Genomic DNA, 18,151 nt, shown 5'->3' with positions numbered 1-18,151 from the left:
CTTGGCCTCCCAAACTGCTGGGATTACAGGCATGAGCCACCTCACCCGGCCAATTAAACCTTCTTAACCAATAGTATAAATGATAAGTTGTTTTATCTCAATTAACTTTTAAAAATCTTTAGAATGGGCCAGGTCCAGTAGCTCATGCCTGTAGTCCCAGCACTTTGGGAGGCCAAGGCGGGTGGATCACCAGAGTTTGGGAGTTCAAGGCCAGTCTAGCCAACATGATGAAACCCCGTCTCTACTTAAAAAAAAAAAAAAAAAAAAAAATTAGCTAGTCGTGGTGACGGGCACCTGTAATCCCATCTCCTCCAGAGGCTGAGGCAGGAGAATCACTTGAACCTGGGAAGTGGAAGTTTCAGTGAGCCGAGATCTCGACACTGCACTCTAATCTGGTGACTGAGTGAGACTTCATCTAAAAAAAATTCTTTGCAGTAGCTTAATAATTACAAGATCTGATACAAAGATATGAATCAGAAAATGCTGGTATCTAAAAAATGCTCACTGATAGTGATGGAAAATGCCATAGCTTTCTGTATATTTTCATATATAAGCAGGAACCTTTGTTCCGTTATTACTGAACTATTATTCTAAATGAGGGCAGGGAAGACAGATATTAAAAACATGGATAGGAGTGATATTCAATGATTTTGTATTGCTTACTAAAAAATTCAGCTCTGTTTATTTGAAATATGAAGGCCAGACACTGGGTTCTAAAGTGGAATTTACTATTTTATACATCAATCAAAAAAAAAAAAAAAAACAGTCTAGTATATTTGTATTTTTCACTATCTTTCTGAGGTATCTTATTGATTAGGAAGACAAAAGAACATGGAGTTAATAAGTTTTTCTTGTTCCTTTTCAGGTGTCATAATTAAGCTGATTTGGTCAATTTATGGTATTTTGAAAACATTCTGTAGGAAGAATTCTAATCTCAGAAAAGTAACAAAATTAAAATTTTATTTCTGGCTATGTGTGGTGATTCATGCCTGTAATCCCAGCACTTTGGGACCCTGGATTGGAGAAAGGAGGATTGCTTTAGTCCAGGAGTTTGAAATGAGTCTGGGCAACATAACGAGACCCTGTCTCTACAAAAAAATAAAAATTAGTCGTGTGCAGTGGCAGATGCCAGTAGTTCCAGGTATTTGGGAATTTGAGGCAGCAGAATTGTTTGAGCCTGGGGGTTGCAGTGAGCCGTGATCAAGCCACTGCACTCAGCCTGGGCAACAGAGTGAGACCCTGTCTCAAAAATAAAATCTTATTTCCTAGTATATTAAGTTAAAGATATTTTAAATAATACCCATGGTAAACTTTTTTTTAAGATGGAGTCTCGCTCTGTCACCCAGGCTGGAGTGCAGTGGCCTGATCTCAGTTCACGGAAACCGCTGCCTCCCAGATTCAAGCAATTCTCCTGCCTCAGCCTCCCAAGTACCTAGGGTTATAGAAGTGTGCCACCATGCCAGCTAATTTTTGTATTTTCACTGTGTTGGCCAGGTTGGAGCCCATGGTAAACTATTAAAATGGTACAAAAACATTTAAAGTGGAATAATAACAAGTTTCTTCATCTCACTTAAAGAAATTTAACTGTTGTTTCCTGGGTTGCATCCAAAGTTTTACACACACATCTATCTTTTTTCCTTTTCTTTAAAAATATGTAAAACCATACTATGCATATAACTCTCTATATTACCATTTTTATTGACTGCGGTTCCATTGTATAGGTCTTGCATAAGTGATATAGCTGGTCTCATCTTGATAAGCATAAGCATATGGGTTTCTTTTTTTTTTTTTTTTTTTTTTTTTGCATATAGGTTTCTTTTTATGATTTTGTTATAACAGTAACTTCCTGGTAGATATCTTTTTGTAATTATAGGTAGATATGCAGACTAGATTCTTTGAAATGGTGTCACAAGGTAATTCTAAAACATCAAATCTTGTGATATATATACACATACTCCAGTTATTTGACCAAATCTTTGGTGAGCTGACTTGTTACTGGCATCTCTCATAAAATTTGAATTCAAAAGCAATATTTAGATTACTACAATAAATTAGGGGAGTAGTCCCAATTAATTAAGGTTTTATATATATATAGGTATATGTATGTATGTTCTTTTAATCTTCTAAGCAATCTGATAAGGTTGGTACTAATACTCTTATTTTACTGTAGAAGAAACTAAAGTTTAGTTTCAGTGACTTGCCAAATGTCCCCAAACTGGGCATGCTAAGATTGTATTTTTAACTCACCACTCTACTAACGAGGAGATTGTATTCTTAAATGTATCTGCAGAATTTATATTTTCTGTTTTTTTATTGTTGTTAGATTCCCTGGTGAAACAATATTTTTAATTATTAATAACTCAAGGAAAGAAAATGGAAGAAAGTAAAACATGCCCCTTATTCTTGAAATGAATGTTCCTGTCTTCATATTACCTCTAACCTTTTTTCTCTTCTTTTTTGTTTTTTTTTGGACCCAGGGTCTTGCTCTGTCACCCAGGCTGGTGTGCATAGCTCACTGTAATCTCAAACTCCTGGGCTCTAGTGATCCTCCCCTCTCAGCCTCCCCAGTAGCTGGGACTACAGGTGTATGCCACCATGCCTACCTAAATGTTACTTTTTTTTTCTGAGATGGAGTCTTGCTCTGTTGCCAGGCTAGAGTACAGTAGCTCAATCTCGGCTCACTGCAACCTCCGCCTCCTGGGTTCAAGTGATTCTTCTGCCTCAGCCTCCCGAGTAGCCGGGACGACAGGTGCGTGCCACCATGCCTGGCTAATTTTTGTATTTTTAGTAGAAATGGGGTTTCACCATGTTGGCCAGGATGGTCTTGATCTCTTGACCTCACGATCCGCCCACCTGAGCCTCCCAAAGTGCTGGGATTACAGGTGTGAGCCACCGCGCCCGGCTAAATTTTACTTTTTATTTTTTTCTTCACTTACTTATTTTTTTAACTTTTATTTTTTATTGAAATGGGATCTTGCTTTGTTGCCTAGGCTGGCCTTGAACTCCTGGCCTCAAGTGATCCTCCCACCTTGGTCTCCCAAAGTGCTGGGATTACAGGCATGCGCCACTGTCTCTGGCACCTCTGACTTTTAAAATTCACCTAAAAAGTATTGTATGATGTATTACAGATAAGCAGTGCAAATGAAGGATAGAAAGTTTAATTTGGAACAGCTTTATGCTTCAAGCTATAATAAAATTTTATTTATCCTGAAGACATTTTACCCAATGTTTATCCAATATGGCTAGCCATTTCTAGTTCAACCACAAAGCAAAAATGCTTCCAGGAAGCATTTATTCACAGAAGGCAGAGGTTGCAGTGAGTCAAGATTGAGCTACTCTCAGATCTCATTTACTCCTAATTTAGATAGTTCAAACAGGCACTGGGATCTCCTAGCCTATGACAATTGATTAGAAACAAATTTTGAAAAAAGTAGCCTGTTACAGAAAGGAAGATTGACAGTTCAGGAAGTGAGAGCTTTTAGTGTAAGGCTGCTAATGGTAGAGGAAAAGCCAACTTACAAGAGCAGACAATTTTCAGAGTTGTTTTAGAATTCTTGTGTTTAGTTCAGTTTACTCCAAGAATACTCAAGATCGTCAGCATGTTAAATCACAATATGGTAATTGATTATAGTAGTAACCCTGAGCATTTTTATTTATTTATTTGTTTTGAGACAGTTTCACCCTTGTTGCCCAGGCTGGAGTGCAGTGGCACCATATTGGCTCATTGCATCTCCCCAGATTCAAGTGATTCTCCAGTCTCAGCCTCTTGAGTAGCTGAGATTACAGGCACATGCCACCATGCCCGGCTAATTTTTTGTATTTTTTCTTGTTTTTTTTTTTTTTTTTTGAGATGGAGTTTCTCTCTTGTTGCCCAGGCTGGAGTACAATGGCACAATCTCTTCTCACTGCAACCTCTGCCTCTTGGGTTCAAGCGATTCTCCTGCCTCCGCCTCCTAAGTAGCTGGGATTACAGGCATGTACCACCACACCTAGCTAATTTTGTCTTTTTAGTAGAGATGGAATTTCTCATGTTGGTGAGGCTGTTCTCAAACTCCTGACCTCAGGTGATCTGCCCACCTAAGCCTCCCAAAGTACTGGGATTACAGGTGTGAGCCACCGTGCCAGCCGAGTATTATTTTTAAAACTAAATTATGCTAGATACACTCTAACAAGACAAGGGTTTCCATTCACAGAAAGGTTGAATTATTCTGGCTAAATGAAGCACTGTCATACTCAAAATAGTAGACAATAGAGTTTCGCTCTTCTTACCCAGCCTGGAGTGCAATGATGTGAACTCGGCTCACCGCAACCTCCGCCTCCTGGGTTCAGGCAATTCTCCTGCCTCAGCCTCCCAAGTAGCTGGGATTACAGGCACGTGCCACCATGCCCAGCTAATTTTTTGTATTTTTAGTAGAGACGGGGTTTCACCATGTTGACCAGGTTGGCCTCGATCTCTTGACCTCGTGATCCACCCGCCTCGGCCTCCCAAAGTGCTGGGATTACAGGCTTGAGCCACCGCGCCCGGCCTTCTTATCCTTTAACTTTTACAAAGGGCCTCTTTGTCAGATGTTTTGTTGCTGAAGTTCCTGGTTCAGCCTGTTATTGCTGCATATTCTTGAAAACAAAATTGTTGATGATTCAGATGTATAAGTGGGTGTTCAGAAGAAAACCCCTGTTTCTGTTGCTGTAGGACTTTGTTTGCTGAACCTGATTTTTTCTTCTAACTGTTGTGATTGCTTTGCACATCCTATAAATAATTTACTCCTGATGGTACTAAATGACTACATTAATGGCACCTCTGGCTCCACACGATATCAAGGACATTAATAATTCATCATTTATTACAGCTACATCTCTGTAGATTAGCATGAGTGGGAACTGAGTTTACAACATCCTAACTTCAGGTGATCCACCTGCCTTGGCCTCCCAAAGTGCTGGGATTACAGGTGTGAGCCACTGCACCCAGCCCTGAAGTCTACATATTTTAGTCTTCTGTCTTTTGGGGGGTACTTTTAAAAAAAGAAATAGGAAAGGAGCAAGAGTATGTCTGTGGACTCCTGTGCACACATCATTTGATTAAATTCCAGAGTGAAATTAGGTGTAAAAGCTAATTTAACCATTTGCAGTAAAGGAAAATAGTAGAATTGATGTTCAGTTTGTTTACAGTTTGGTGTGACTGCACCTCTGACGACTGTTAAGTGTTGCTTTCGGAAAAAGAAAAAGATTACTAAAGTTGACAATGCTTATAGCCCTGGAACTTAGACCAGTTCCTGGCACATGGTCCAATAAATGTTTATTGTATGAACGATCAGATCAATTCATATAATTCTAGTTAGGCACTTGATAATTTCAAACAGCTGTACTGATCCTGTATATTAGTTGCTTTTTATAATAGTACTGCTTTGGGAATATATTTCAATTTACTTTTAGTATTTTTAAATCTTATTAAATGTGGGTTTGTTTTAGAAGGGTCTAGAGAGCTTCATTATATAGGGTTCTGACCTATAAGGCTGTTTGAAAGCATATATACTTTCAACAACATTATCTGCTTCAGAGGCTGCAAAGTATTTCAGGTATCCTTTGGGTTGCATTGAAAAGCCCATAGGTTTTGCAAAGATAAGAGAAAATTACTTTTTCCCAAAACAGAGACGCTGGGCAGTTTTCACTAATACTGAATACTAAGTTTTGTTTTGTTTTGTGGTTTTCTTTTTTTTTTTGAGACAGAGTCTCACTCTGTCACCCAGGCTGGAGTGCAGTGGCATGATCTTCGCTCACTGCAACCTCCGCATCCTGGGTTCAAGCGATTCTCCTGCCTCAGCCTCCCAAGTAGCTGGGACTACAGGTGCCTGCCACCACGCCCAGATAAATTTTTTTTTTCCTGTATTTTTAGTAGAGATGGGGTTTCACTATATTGGGCAGGCTGGTCTCGAACTCCTGACCTCATGATCCACCCGCCTCGGCCTCCCAAAGTGCTGGGATTACAGGAGTGAGCCACTGTGCCCAGTTTACTAAGTTATTTATAATGTCTAAATTGAGTTTAATTTTATTGCTTCAGATTTTTTTAAATTTCTTTAATGTTTTCTTTAGAAATGATTCTATGGGTCAATGATTATTGACTTTCATAGGAGAACTCTAGGGGGTGAATACAGTCAAGAGTTACATTGCCAGGAAGATTTAGGTTTGGGAAAGGCATTATGAACACTGTTATGATTAAAACGAAAGCCCTTAATCTGGAAGTGGAAAACTGCTAAGTTACAGTAGTCACAAGATACAGAATTAGATCATACTATGCTGGCTTGTCATTTGCCAGACCAACCAGCTTGGAGTAGAATATAGAATATCTAACTTAAATTAGAACAGTTGAATTTCTCCTTGAGTCAAAACACCACAAAACAACAACAAAAAGCATCTTTTCACATATATTTTTATACAAGTGTATGTGTTTGTTGTTTAGTAGCAAGTATGAATTGGATGAAGTATCTGAATATGAGATTTTTATGTGTAATGAATTCATATTTTTATCTTTTTTTTTTTTTTTTTTGAGACGGAGTTTCGCTCTTGTTGCCCAGGCTGGAGTGCAATGGCGCGATCTCGGCTCACCGCAACCTCCGCCTCCTGGGTTCAAGCAATTCTCCTGCCTCTGCCTCCTGAGTAGCTGGGATTACAGGCACGCGCCACCATGCCCAGCTAATTTTTTGTATTTTTAGTAGAGACGGGGTTTCACCATGTTGACCAGGATGGTCTCTATCTCTTGACCTCGTGATCCACCCGCCTCGGCCTCCCAAAGTGCTGGGATTACAGGCGTGAGCCACCGCGCCTGGCCATATTTTTATCTTATATTTTCTTACACCCTCTTCCATTCATGAGTGTCCTTGAGCTGATACCTTTTGCTAGACATCTTGGAATAAAAACTTCAGAACTATTGTGGAAAAGAGGTGGTTTAACACACAGCTTTAGTTATATCACGGTATAAATTAAGCTCTTAAATGAAAGTGGCTAGCTTTTACAGATGGGCAGGCATGAATCTAGCTGAGAACAAATTGTTCTGCTGTGATTGAGACATCATTCAAACCTGCATGCATCTGTCAACTGCCTGTGGTGGCACAGTGAGATAAAGTGATATGTATGTTTCTCTAGTATGTCCCTGTGGCTAGCCATATTGAAACATATAGTACATCTTTTAGGCAGACAGCTTGTGTGGGCTGGATTCCACCTCAGCCTTGTAAATATGCCAGAAGTGTCAAGGTGAATTTTTAGAGCCTACTTAACTATTTAGACTTGACTAATTTCAGTGAAATCTCTACTGTATCTAATAAAGTACTGCTAGAAGTGAGGTGAAATTTCAAATTTATAACTTTTATTAGTTGTATGACCTTAGATTGACCAATTAGTAATCTTTCTGTACCTGTTTTCATATTAGTAAAGTATTTGCCTCATAAGGTTACTGTGTGGATTTAGCCAGTTAATATGTGTAAAGTGCATAGAAAAATGCCTGGCACTTAATAAATGCTAGCTATCGATGCCATCATCATTATTAATGTAATTTGGGACAAGATTAATTGCCTTTTCCTAAAGGTGAATTGCTGGTTTTTTTTTTTTTTTTTTGAGATACAGTCTTGCTTTGTCACCCAGGCTGGAGTGCAGTAGTGCCATCGTGGCTCACTGCAACTTCTGCCTCAAGGGTTCAAGCCATTCTCCTGCCTCAGCCTCCTTAGTAGCTGGGATTACAGGTGTGTGCCACCACTTTTTTGTATTTTTAGTAGAGACGGGTTTCACCATGTTGGCCAGGCTGGTGTTGAACTCCTGACCTCAGATGATCCACCTACCTTGGACTCTTAAAGTGCTGAGATTACAGGTGTGAGCCACCATGCCTGCCCACCACTCCCCCTTTTTTTTTTCGAAGGAGGACCACATCCCTACCCTATCATGGATGTGGTCAACTTCAGTTTTAATACAGAACCTTACCATCTTGACTTGTGAAATGTATCTTCAAATATACTTACAGTTAAGATATAATACATAATCACTACAGGGAAGAAAGACACTCTTTAAATACTGCTATGGAATGATCTAAGATGTATTATTGAGTGAAAAAAGCAAGGGGCAAAGTAATGTGTAAATTGTTCATCATTTTTGTAAAAAATTGCTGTACATGCATAAATCCAGAATTCTACACAAAAACTGGCATATTTTCATTTATTGTTATTGGGAACGGGAATTGGGTGGCCGGAGACAAAAGCAGAAGACTTTTTACCATATACTCTTACACTTTTTGGTTATTGGACCACGTGAATGTGTTCCCAAACTCAGAAGCTACACACACACACACACACACACACACACACACACACACACACACACACACAAACACACACACACACAGTAAAATGGCTATTTTGAAATTTAGGTTAATTTTTATTTATCCTTTATGAACATTCTTGTTTGTCTATACTAATATTCACATTTAAGAGGGCTTTTATTTTTATTTTTTTTATTAAAAAAATTTTTTTTTGAGTTGGAGTCTTGCTCTGTCACCCAGGCTGGAGTGCAGTGGCACAGTCTCGGCACACAGCAGCCTCCACCTTCCAGGTTCAAGCAGTTCTCCTGTCTCAGCCTCCCGAGTAGCTGGGATTACAGGTGTGTGCCACCACACCTGGCTAATGTTTATATTTTTAGTAGAGACAGGGTTTCACCATGTTCGCCAGGCAAGTCCTAAACTCCTGACCACAAGTGACCCATCCGTCTCAGCCTTTCAAAGTGTTGGGATTACAGGCATGAGCCACCATGCCTGGCCAAGAGGACTTTTAGTATTTCTATTTAGTTTTTTTTTTCTTTAGGTCTACTTTCCAACACTATACTAAGAATGATATTTTGTCCTCTTTCAGGGATTTGAGTCATAATCGGTTGTCCAACTGGAACATCAGCTTGGAATCACAAGCATTACAGGAAGTGTAAGTTATTTTTATTTATTTAAAGTTATGTTAAATTCCTAAGGGAACTCAATAAATTGTGACTTGGGGGGGAGTGTTCAATCCAGAGATGCCATGAAAAAAATTGAAGGAAAAAATTAATTAAAAGAAATTATTTAGGCTGGGCACGGTGGCTCAAGCCTGTAATCCCAGCACTTTGGGAGGCTGAGGCGGGTGGATCACGAGGTCGAGAGATCGAGACCATCCTGGTCAACGTGGTGAAACCCCGTCTCTACTAAAAATACAAAAAATTAGCTGGGCATGGTGGCGCGTGCCTGTAGTCCCAGCTACTCAGGAGGCTGAGGCTGGAGAATTGCTTGAACCCAGGAGGCGGAGGTTGCAGTGAGCCGAGATCGTGCCATTGCACTCCAGCCTGGGTAACAAAAGCGACACTGTCTCAAAAAAAAAAAAAAAAAAAAAAAAAGAAATTATTTAAAAACCTAAAATGTTGTCTTTGGCTTTGTTATTGTCACAGATTCTCTTGGCATTGGTTTGGTGATGTCAAGTTTGAGGCTGTAGGGAAATGTTTTACTTTCCTGGGGCTAAAAGTAAGATTTACCTGTCTTCAGAGTACATATGTTTTGATTTTGGCCAAGTTTTCAGCCTGTTGTATAACCCCCGCTTTTTTTTTTTTGAGATCAAGTTTCGCTCTTGTCGCCCAGGCTGGAGTCCAGTGGCTGGATCTTGGCTCACTGCAACCTCCACCTCTTGTGTTCAAGCGATTCTCCTGCCTCAACTTCCAGAGTAGCTGGGGTTACAGGTGCCTGCCATCACACCCAGCTAATTTTTGTGTTTTTGATAGACAGGGTTTTACCATGTTGGCCAGGTTGGTCTCGAACTCCTGACCTCAGGTGATCTGCCCACCTTTGCCTCCCAAAGTGCTGGGATTACAGACATGAGCCACTGCGCCCGGCCTGTATAAACTTTTAAAATGTCTTGACATGTTATCTAAGATTGGGAGCATCGTGTCTAAAGTAGATTTATATCAAATAGAGTGTTCTCGATATCATTTGAGAATCTGATGGTTGATATAATTCAATTTTTCTCTTAACTGAAGTTTTTCCTTTAATACTGAGATGTATTGTGTAATTTTGAAGGGAGTTTCCTAAGATATTATTAATATTAGTTTTTGCATTGTTAACATTCCTAGAGGCACAACTGTTAAGGTATATAGGCCTATTTGCCTCTACACTTAACACCCTCGGAACACTGAGATTTACTTTTCTTTTTTTTTTTTTTTTTGTGAGACAGAGTCTCACTCTTGTTGCCTAGGATGGAGTGCAATGGCACGATCTTGGCTCGCTGCAACCTTGGCCTCCCAGGTTCAAGCGATTCTCCCGCCTCAGCCTCCTGAGTAGCTGCGATTATGGGTACCTGCTACCATGCCCAGCTAATTTTTTGCATTTTACTAGAGATCGGGTTTCACTCTGTTGGCCAGGCTGGTCTGGAACTCCTGACCTCAGGTGATCCACCCGCCTCAGCCTCCCAAAGTGGCTGTGATTACAGGCGTGAGCCACAGAGCCCAGCTGAGATTTACTTTTCTTTGTAATTCTTTGCTGACAGGGGTAACCTCTACATGCCCATTGGTCTCTGCATTCTCTCCTCCTGGCCCCAGATTTACTGCTTCTAAAATGTGGGTGAATAAACAGTTGACAAGTTAGTTAGTTGAAAGAGTAGGCACTGAGGAAAAGCCAGAAAATGCTTTAGTGGGAAGTGCATGACCTTTATTGCATGGACTTTGTAACTTTGGTTGTTTTAGTTTCCAACCAAAGTTACAAAGTCCATGCAATAAATGTCTTTACTTCTGGTTTCTTTTCTGTGTTCTAGATTGAGGTTGTTCAGTGACTAAAATCCAGATTAATGAAATGTGATTGTATAAGATTTGCTACTAAAACCTTTGAGAGAATCTGTTTAAAAGGCTGCTGGGATCAGATGCAACATGTTGTGTTACCTGTAAAATTAGTCATAATTCCATCTCTGGGTGGGCTGTTAAATTTCATCTGTGGTCTCAACACTCTCTAACTTTGTATAGCTTTAGAAAAAATATATATACATTTGTATGTGTATGTTTATGTATATTTAGAGAAAGAAAGATCTGGATGGACTGATTATGCCTTCTTTGTTTAACGACTCAGATCAGCTGTCATAAACCCAACTTATTCAAAGAACTTTGCTTGAGCTAACAATATTTAATGTGCAAAATACTCCATAACCTTTCTGATATTAATATCAGTAGTAGATCAATACTATAAAAACACATTTCTTGGCTTGGCGTAGTGACTCATGCCTGTAATCCCAGCACTTTGGGAGGCCGAGGTGGGCAGATCACCTGAGGTCACGAGTTTGAAACCAGCTTGGCCAACATAGTGAAACCCTGTTTCTACTGAAAATACAAAATTAGCTGGATGTGGTGGCGCACGCCTGTAGTCCCAGATACTCAGGAGGCTGAGGCAGGAAAATCACTTGAACTTGGGAGGCAGTAGTTGCAGTGAGCCCAGATTGCACCATTGCACTCCAGCCTGGGCAAAAAGAATGAAACTCTGTCTCCAAAACAAAAAAAGAAAAGAAAAGAAAATACATTTCTCATTAAAACCTCTAATTTCTCAAAAAATACATTTTTATTTTATTTATTTTTGAGAGGGAGTTTTGCGCTTGTAACCCAGGCTGGAATGCAATGGCGTGATCTCAGCTCACTGCAACCTCCGCCTCCTAGGTTCAAGCGATTATCCTGCCTCAGCCTCCCAAGTAGCTGGGAGGTTTCTGGTTTCTGGTTTCACCACGCCCAGCTAATTTCCTAGTTTTAGAGAGATGGGGTTTCTCCATGTTGGTCAGGCTGGTCTCAAACTCCTGACCTCAGGAGATCTGCCCGCCTCGGCCTCACAAATTGCTGGGATTACAGGCATGAACCAGTGTACCCAGCCATTTTTATTTTAGTCTAACTCATTCTGAATCATAAGATTTGGCACCTATTCTAAAGAGTATGTATTAGCCAGAAGGTAGAATTCAAGAGGTAATATTTCCCTCACTAAACATTTAAATCTGTTTTTCCTCTTGCCTAGGAAAATGAATTACAATGAACTAACAGAAATCCCATATTTTGGAGAACCAACATCTAATATTACTCTACTTTCATTGTAAGTTAAGAAGTTTTCAAATCTTTTACTTAAAATATGAATAGCAAACAGTCTTTTTTTTTTTTTTTTTGCAAACAGTCTTTTTTTAAAGTACATATATTGTTGATTCTAATTATTTAACATTCTTATGGCCTGGGGTGGATTAGTGGCAGCAGCTTCAATATAATCTTTGTTTTATAGAATCCATAATATAATCCCAGAAATAAATGCACAGGCGCTTCAGTTTTATCCTGCCCTGGAGAGTTTAGACCTCAGCTCAAATATAATATCAGAAATCAAGACATCTTCATTTCCTCGCATGCAGCTTAAATACTTGTAAGTAACATAGATTAAATTAGATTTACTTTAAAGCACATGTTTTTTATTCGTCAGTACCTATCTTTTAAAAAATATTTGGTTAATTATTTTGCTTTTGATATGCATATGTGAAACAACCTAGGGTTGATGTATCGTCTTTGCCCAGTCATCCCACAAACCCCCAAAAGAAAGAATTGCACTATTGTCAGAAAATATTGGCAGATGTCCAGGGTAATTTTTGAGATTCAGTTTTGTTTTTTTTTAAACCAAGTTTCCTAAAAGGTAAATAGAGATTTGTTAAACAATGGCTTACCATATATAATGATGATAATTAGCATTTATGCCAGTGTTTTCCAGTTTACAAAGCATATTCATACAGGCTGTTTTGTAACAACTTAAATGAAGTAGCCTTCTAATTTTGTAGATGAAGAAACAAAGCAGTTCAATGATTTATGAAGTTGTGGATAGTCATTAAGTGATAAAGCTGGGGGCTCAGACGTAGATATTTGGCAGCTTTCTGGTGGTAGAGTTTTTTATTTTACTAAATTTTTTCTTTTGCTGTTATTTTAGGAATTTAAGTAATAACAGGATAACCACCTTGGAGGCTGGTTGCTTTGATAATTTATCGAGTTCCTTATTAGTGGTAAAGTTAAATCGTAATCGAATTAGCATGATTCCACCGAAGATCTTCAAGCTGCCTCACCTCCAATTCTTGTGAGTAACGAAATAGATGGATTATAAGAAGATAGTTTTTTCTTACAGGGTCTTTTTCTTTTTAATTACTGTTAGAGCATTTCAGCAAACCAATCTCCTGACTATAAAACTGTTTTTGTTAAAGGGAACTTAAAAGAAACAGAATTAAAATTGTGGAAGGTCTTACATTCCAAGGGCTTGACTCCTTAAGATCTTTGAAAATGCAGCGAAATGGAATTAGCAAACTTAAGGATGGAGCATTTTTTGGCTTGAATAACATGGAAGAACTGTAAGTACTTGAGACTAGAAGTGATTATTAGGAAAGAAGTCTGTCTGAGACTTTTTCTTTTCTTTTCTTTCTTTTTTTTTTTTATGACAGTCTATCTCCATTACCCAGGCTAGAGTGCAGTGGTGCAATCTTTGCTCACTGCAACCTACGCCACCTGGGTTCAAGCGATTCTCCCACCTCAGCCTCATGAGTAGCTGGGATTACAGGCATACGCCAGTACGACCAGTTAATTTTTGTATTTTTAGTAGAGACGGGGTTTCCTCATGTTGGTCAGGCTGGTCTTGAACTCCTGACCTTCCAAAGTGCTGGAATTATAGGCATGAGCCACCACGCCTTTGCCTGTCTGAGCTTTTCAATGCCAAATAGCTAGGACAGTTGTTCTGATTATAAAGAGATAAGTTCATTCTTTTCCTGCTGACTGATGTGAAATAAGTATGCACAAAACCTTTAAAGTTTTGCTAGCTAACTGATAATTTTTGAAATAATTCTTACAAACTTCTCATCTAAAAAGTTTATATTCTCTTAATGTTTTTGCTAATGAAAATTACGGAATTTATCCAAACAGGTATACTATAGCACTTGGCCTGCTGGTTTTGTACAGCTGATGTTTTAGACAATCTTACTACCTTTTAGCACTAAATCTTAAGTAAGTTACACATTTTTATTGAATAGAATTGGTCAGCTCAGTTGGGTTAAACAAAGATATATGCTTCTCTGGGAAAAACTTAAGATTTAAAACTATAATTATCGAACTGCCTTGTTTTGGAATGTATTTTCTTCTCTTTAATTCTGCAGAGAACTGGAACACAATAACCTTACACGAGTGAACAAGGGGTGGTTGTATGGCTTGCGAATGTTGCAGCAGCTTTATGTGAGCCAGAATGCTATTGAAAGAATCAGCCCTGATGCATGGGAGTTCTGCCAAAGACTATCTGAACTGTAAGTGTTGGATAGCATTTCAGTCGAGGCTGTGAGACTAGAGCAGATTGGAATAAATCATTCCCATGGCCAGTAATGAGATGTAACATCCCTCTTGTCTAGAAATTTGTAGAAAGCTCTAAATTTACCACGTAGATATAATAAGAATTTTCATTTGAACCAAAATACAGTGAATTCCTAACTTTCCATATTTCCTGTTTTCAGCGATTTGTCCTATAACCAGCTGACCCACCTGGATGAATCTGCCTTTGTGGGTCTGAGCTTATTGGAGAGATTGAATTTAGGAGACAACAGAGTCACTCATATTGCTGATGGTGTATTTAGGTTTCTTTCCAATCTTCAGACATTGTAAGTATATCCATTCTCTTTTTTGGTTATCGCTACTGATTTTTTTTTTTCAGCACAATAAAGCAAATTAATTAAAACAACTGATCAGTCTGCAGATTATGTATGCTAATATTTTGTGGTTCTTCTGTTCTCTGCCTCAGAGCAAGAAAGTCTTATGTGTCTCCATCCTCATAAAAATCCCAAGCCTGTAGTAGGCAATTCAGTTCATAGTTTAATTCTGAGTGAATCCCCTAAACCCCAAAGTGTGTCTTTAGTTGCTATGGAATAAAACACAGTTGCTAGTGTCAGGAATGCAGTCATTTTCTTGTTCCTTTGACCTTGACAATACACCAGAACTAGTTCTCATTCAGAAGGATGCAGCATGTGTAGTGGGAACTGCTGTGGTAGGAGACCAGTTCACTCTTACTGGTTTGCTACCTGACTTTGGACAAAAGAAACTATTATTTGATATGTGGTAGGTGCTTTCAAATAGTAGGATAATACTGCTTTTTTCCATATTAGGATGCTGAGGTTCAGAGAAATTTAAATGATTTGCTCAAAGTCACATAGCTTATAAATGTTGGGCCTGAATCAGAACCCAGGTCTGTTTGATGCTAAAGCTCATGTCCATTTTATCACACCATCAGAGAAACAAAATCAGTTAGCTTTTCCTGGACATCATTTTTTTTCTCTTTCTTTCTTTCTTTTTTTTTTTTTTTCTTTTTTTAAATAATGAACGGGGTTTCACCATGTTGGTCAGGCTGGTCTTGAACTCCCAACCTCAGGTGATCCACCCGCCTGGGCTTCCAAAGTGTTTGGATTACAGGCGTGAGCCACTACACCCGGCCTTTTTTTTCTCTTTCATACAGTGAAGGAAGGATATAGGATTAGATGGTTGCTAAAGGCAATTTCAACTGTAAATTTCTGTGGTTCTGTAAGTTACTCAATTTACAGAATATAAGAATGTGTTTTTATGAACTTTATATACATATATATCTAATTTTGGAATATTTTATTAAATGAAGAGGTATTTTAATGAAATATAGTAATCTCAAACACAGAGCAGAATAAAACAAAATAGGTAGAATTTGTAGATTCTTAAGTTTCCTGAATAGGGGACTTGGTGTTCATTAGGTTTCAAGTTGAAATGATTCAGAGAAGAGGCAGGTTCCCAACTTGGAGACCAACCATCAATGAGAGGGAAAGCTTGATAATTTTGTGAAGGTTACATACATGCACAAGTGTGTATTTGATTTTTTTTTTAAACTTCCTTTAGATTTGGCCTTGAAAAATGGAAAGCAATTGTATTTTTTCTTATGTTATCAGAAGTGAAACTAGATCAATGCAAACGCAGAAACTTAGATGCAGCTGCAGCCTTTTGGCAGTTGAAGGGATGGCAAACAGGTTATTTGAATATACCACTGATTTTTACTTTTAGAATTAAAGTTTAGGAAAGTAAAAAGCAGAAGTAAATGGTTGTGTAATGCCACAGAGATTGTTAAGGCAGAGTTAGGATCAAATCTGGGAAATTCTGGCTTTAACCTTTTGCCAGGATAGATATAGTTCTTAATTTGTTGAATGTTTTCTGTTTATGCTGTGCTGTGGAGGAGGGGGAAAGTCATGAAGAGTTGAGCCATTGGTTCTTTCATTATTTATTCCTTAATAGAATAAAATGAGCTTTATTAGCTTTTTGCTTAAAGATAGCTAATTGAAAAGAGGGATCTCCTCTTTACTGCTGATCACACAACTCTACATGTGCCTTATAAAGTAGAAAGCTTTGTGCTTTATTTTATTATGAGATGACTTAAGGAAGCAACAGTGATTAAATATTTTTAATTCTATGGAAATAATTATTCTATCGCAACATGATGTGGAACAATTACATATCCTCTGAGAATGAAACAGTGAATTTTAGAAGATCCATACTTTTCCTTTTAGAGAAAATCTGATGACACTCTAACACATGAGTATATCATTTTTGCTTCCCATGGGGCATCTTTAATTGCTCTCGAGAGTGAAGCTCTGTATTGATAGTACTCTTTGTCAGCCATTGTAAATTTAAGGTCCCAGGGGAAGGTTTGGGTCACCCAGAAATCCCATTAGTCTGAAATCAGATTTATGAGACATATATCCTGCATTTTGAAAGCCTCCTGCTCTTCTCAGGACCCTGTCTATAATTTTTTTTTTTTTTTTTTTTGAGATGGAGTCTTGCTCTGTCACCAGGCAGGAGTGCAATGGTGTGATCACTGCTCACTGCAACCTCCGCTTCCTGGGTGCAAGCAGTTCTCCTGCCTCACCCTCTCAGGCGTCCCCAAACTTTTTACACAGGGGGCCAGTTCACTGTCCCTCAGACCGTTGGAGGGCCGCCACATACTGTGCTCCTCTCACTGACCACCAATGAAAGAGGTGCCCCTTCCTGAAGTGCGGCAGGGGGCTGGATAAATGGCCTCAGGGGGCCGCATGCGGCCCGTGGGCCGCAGTCTGGGGACGCCTGCTCTAGAGCAGCTGGGATCACAGGTGTGCGCCACCATGCCTGGCTAATTTTTTGTATTTTTAGTAGACAAGGGGTTTCGAATTCCCGACCTTGTGATCCTCCTGCCTCTGCCTTCCAAAGTGCCAGGACCACAGGCATGAGCCACTGCACCCTGTAATTTTTAGTATGCTAACATAATGAGGGGCTGTTAGCTTGGAAGAGTAGTACTTTTAGCAGGTTGCTTTATCAATGCCAGCTTAGTTCTTAGCTTATAAGAATCAGTTCTTGGCCAGGTATGGTGGCTCATGCCTGTAATCCCAGCACTTTGGGAGGCCGAGGCAGGCGGATCACCTGAGGTCGGGAGTTCGAAACCAGCCTGACCAACATGGTGAAACCCTGTCTCTGCTAAAAATACAAAAATTAACTGGGCATTGTGGCATCTGCCTGTAATCCCAGGAGATTGAGGCAGGAGAATTGCTTGAACCCTTGAGGCAGAGATTGCAGTGAGCCAAGATTGCGCCATTGTACTCCAGCCTGTGTTACAATAGCGAAACTCTCAAAAAAAAAAAAAAAGAATCAGTTCTTAGATGTTTATTACAGATACTCCTTAAGAAGCAGAGAAGCAGAGTTGAGCCTTCATCATAAATAACTGTTAAAGTAAGGATCAGAATTAGCATGTACACCTTGACATCACCATGCCAGGATGCTACTCAATGTTTCGATGGTTGTGTTGACTAACATAAGCTGTCTTTCTCTGACATTTCTGTAGAGACTTAAGAAACAATGAAATTTCATGGGCCATAGAAGATGCTAGCGAAGCTTTTGCTGGACTCACAAGTCTCACTAAATTGTATGTATTGTGTCTACAAAGGTATATTTTCAAGAACCAGCTGTAAACATCATTGAATTGTGTTTATTTGATATGGCTAGAAAGTTTGAGCTTTCTGATACTCTGGGAGCTTTGTGGGTTTTTTTTTGTTTTTTTGAGACGGAGTCTCACTCCTCATCCCATGCTGGAGTGCAGTGGCAA

At 39.2% G+C, this 18,151-nt stretch overlaps 1 protein-coding gene across 1 annotated transcript in view; it reads left to right on the top strand.

The window, feature by feature from the left end:
* Nucleotides 1-18,151, top strand: part of LRIG2 (leucine rich repeats and immunoglobulin like domains 2) — a 61,502-nt gene that overhangs the window by 9,975 nt on the left and 33,376 nt on the right. The window contains exons 2-9 of the mRNA XM_039460961.2: nt 8,886-8,951; nt 12,029-12,103; nt 12,284-12,418; nt 12,971-13,114; nt 13,239-13,382; nt 14,178-14,321; nt 14,526-14,669; nt 17,891-17,971. Coding sequence (XP_039316895.2) covers nt 8,886-8,951; nt 12,029-12,103; nt 12,284-12,418; nt 12,971-13,114; nt 13,239-13,382; nt 14,178-14,321; nt 14,526-14,669; nt 17,891-17,971 — 933 coding nt within the window. The remainder of the gene's footprint in view (nt 1-8,885; nt 8,952-12,028; nt 12,104-12,283; nt 12,419-12,970; nt 13,115-13,238; nt 13,383-14,177; nt 14,322-14,525; nt 14,670-17,890; nt 17,972-18,151) is intronic.

This window comes from Saimiri boliviensis, chromosome 11, assembly GCF_048565385.1.
Source record: "Saimiri boliviensis isolate mSaiBol1 chromosome 11, mSaiBol1.pri, whole genome shotgun sequence".
NCBI lineage: Eukaryota > Metazoa > Chordata > Mammalia > Primates > Cebidae > Saimiri > Saimiri boliviensis.
This window is presented reverse-complemented; position numbering and strand designations above follow the sequence as displayed.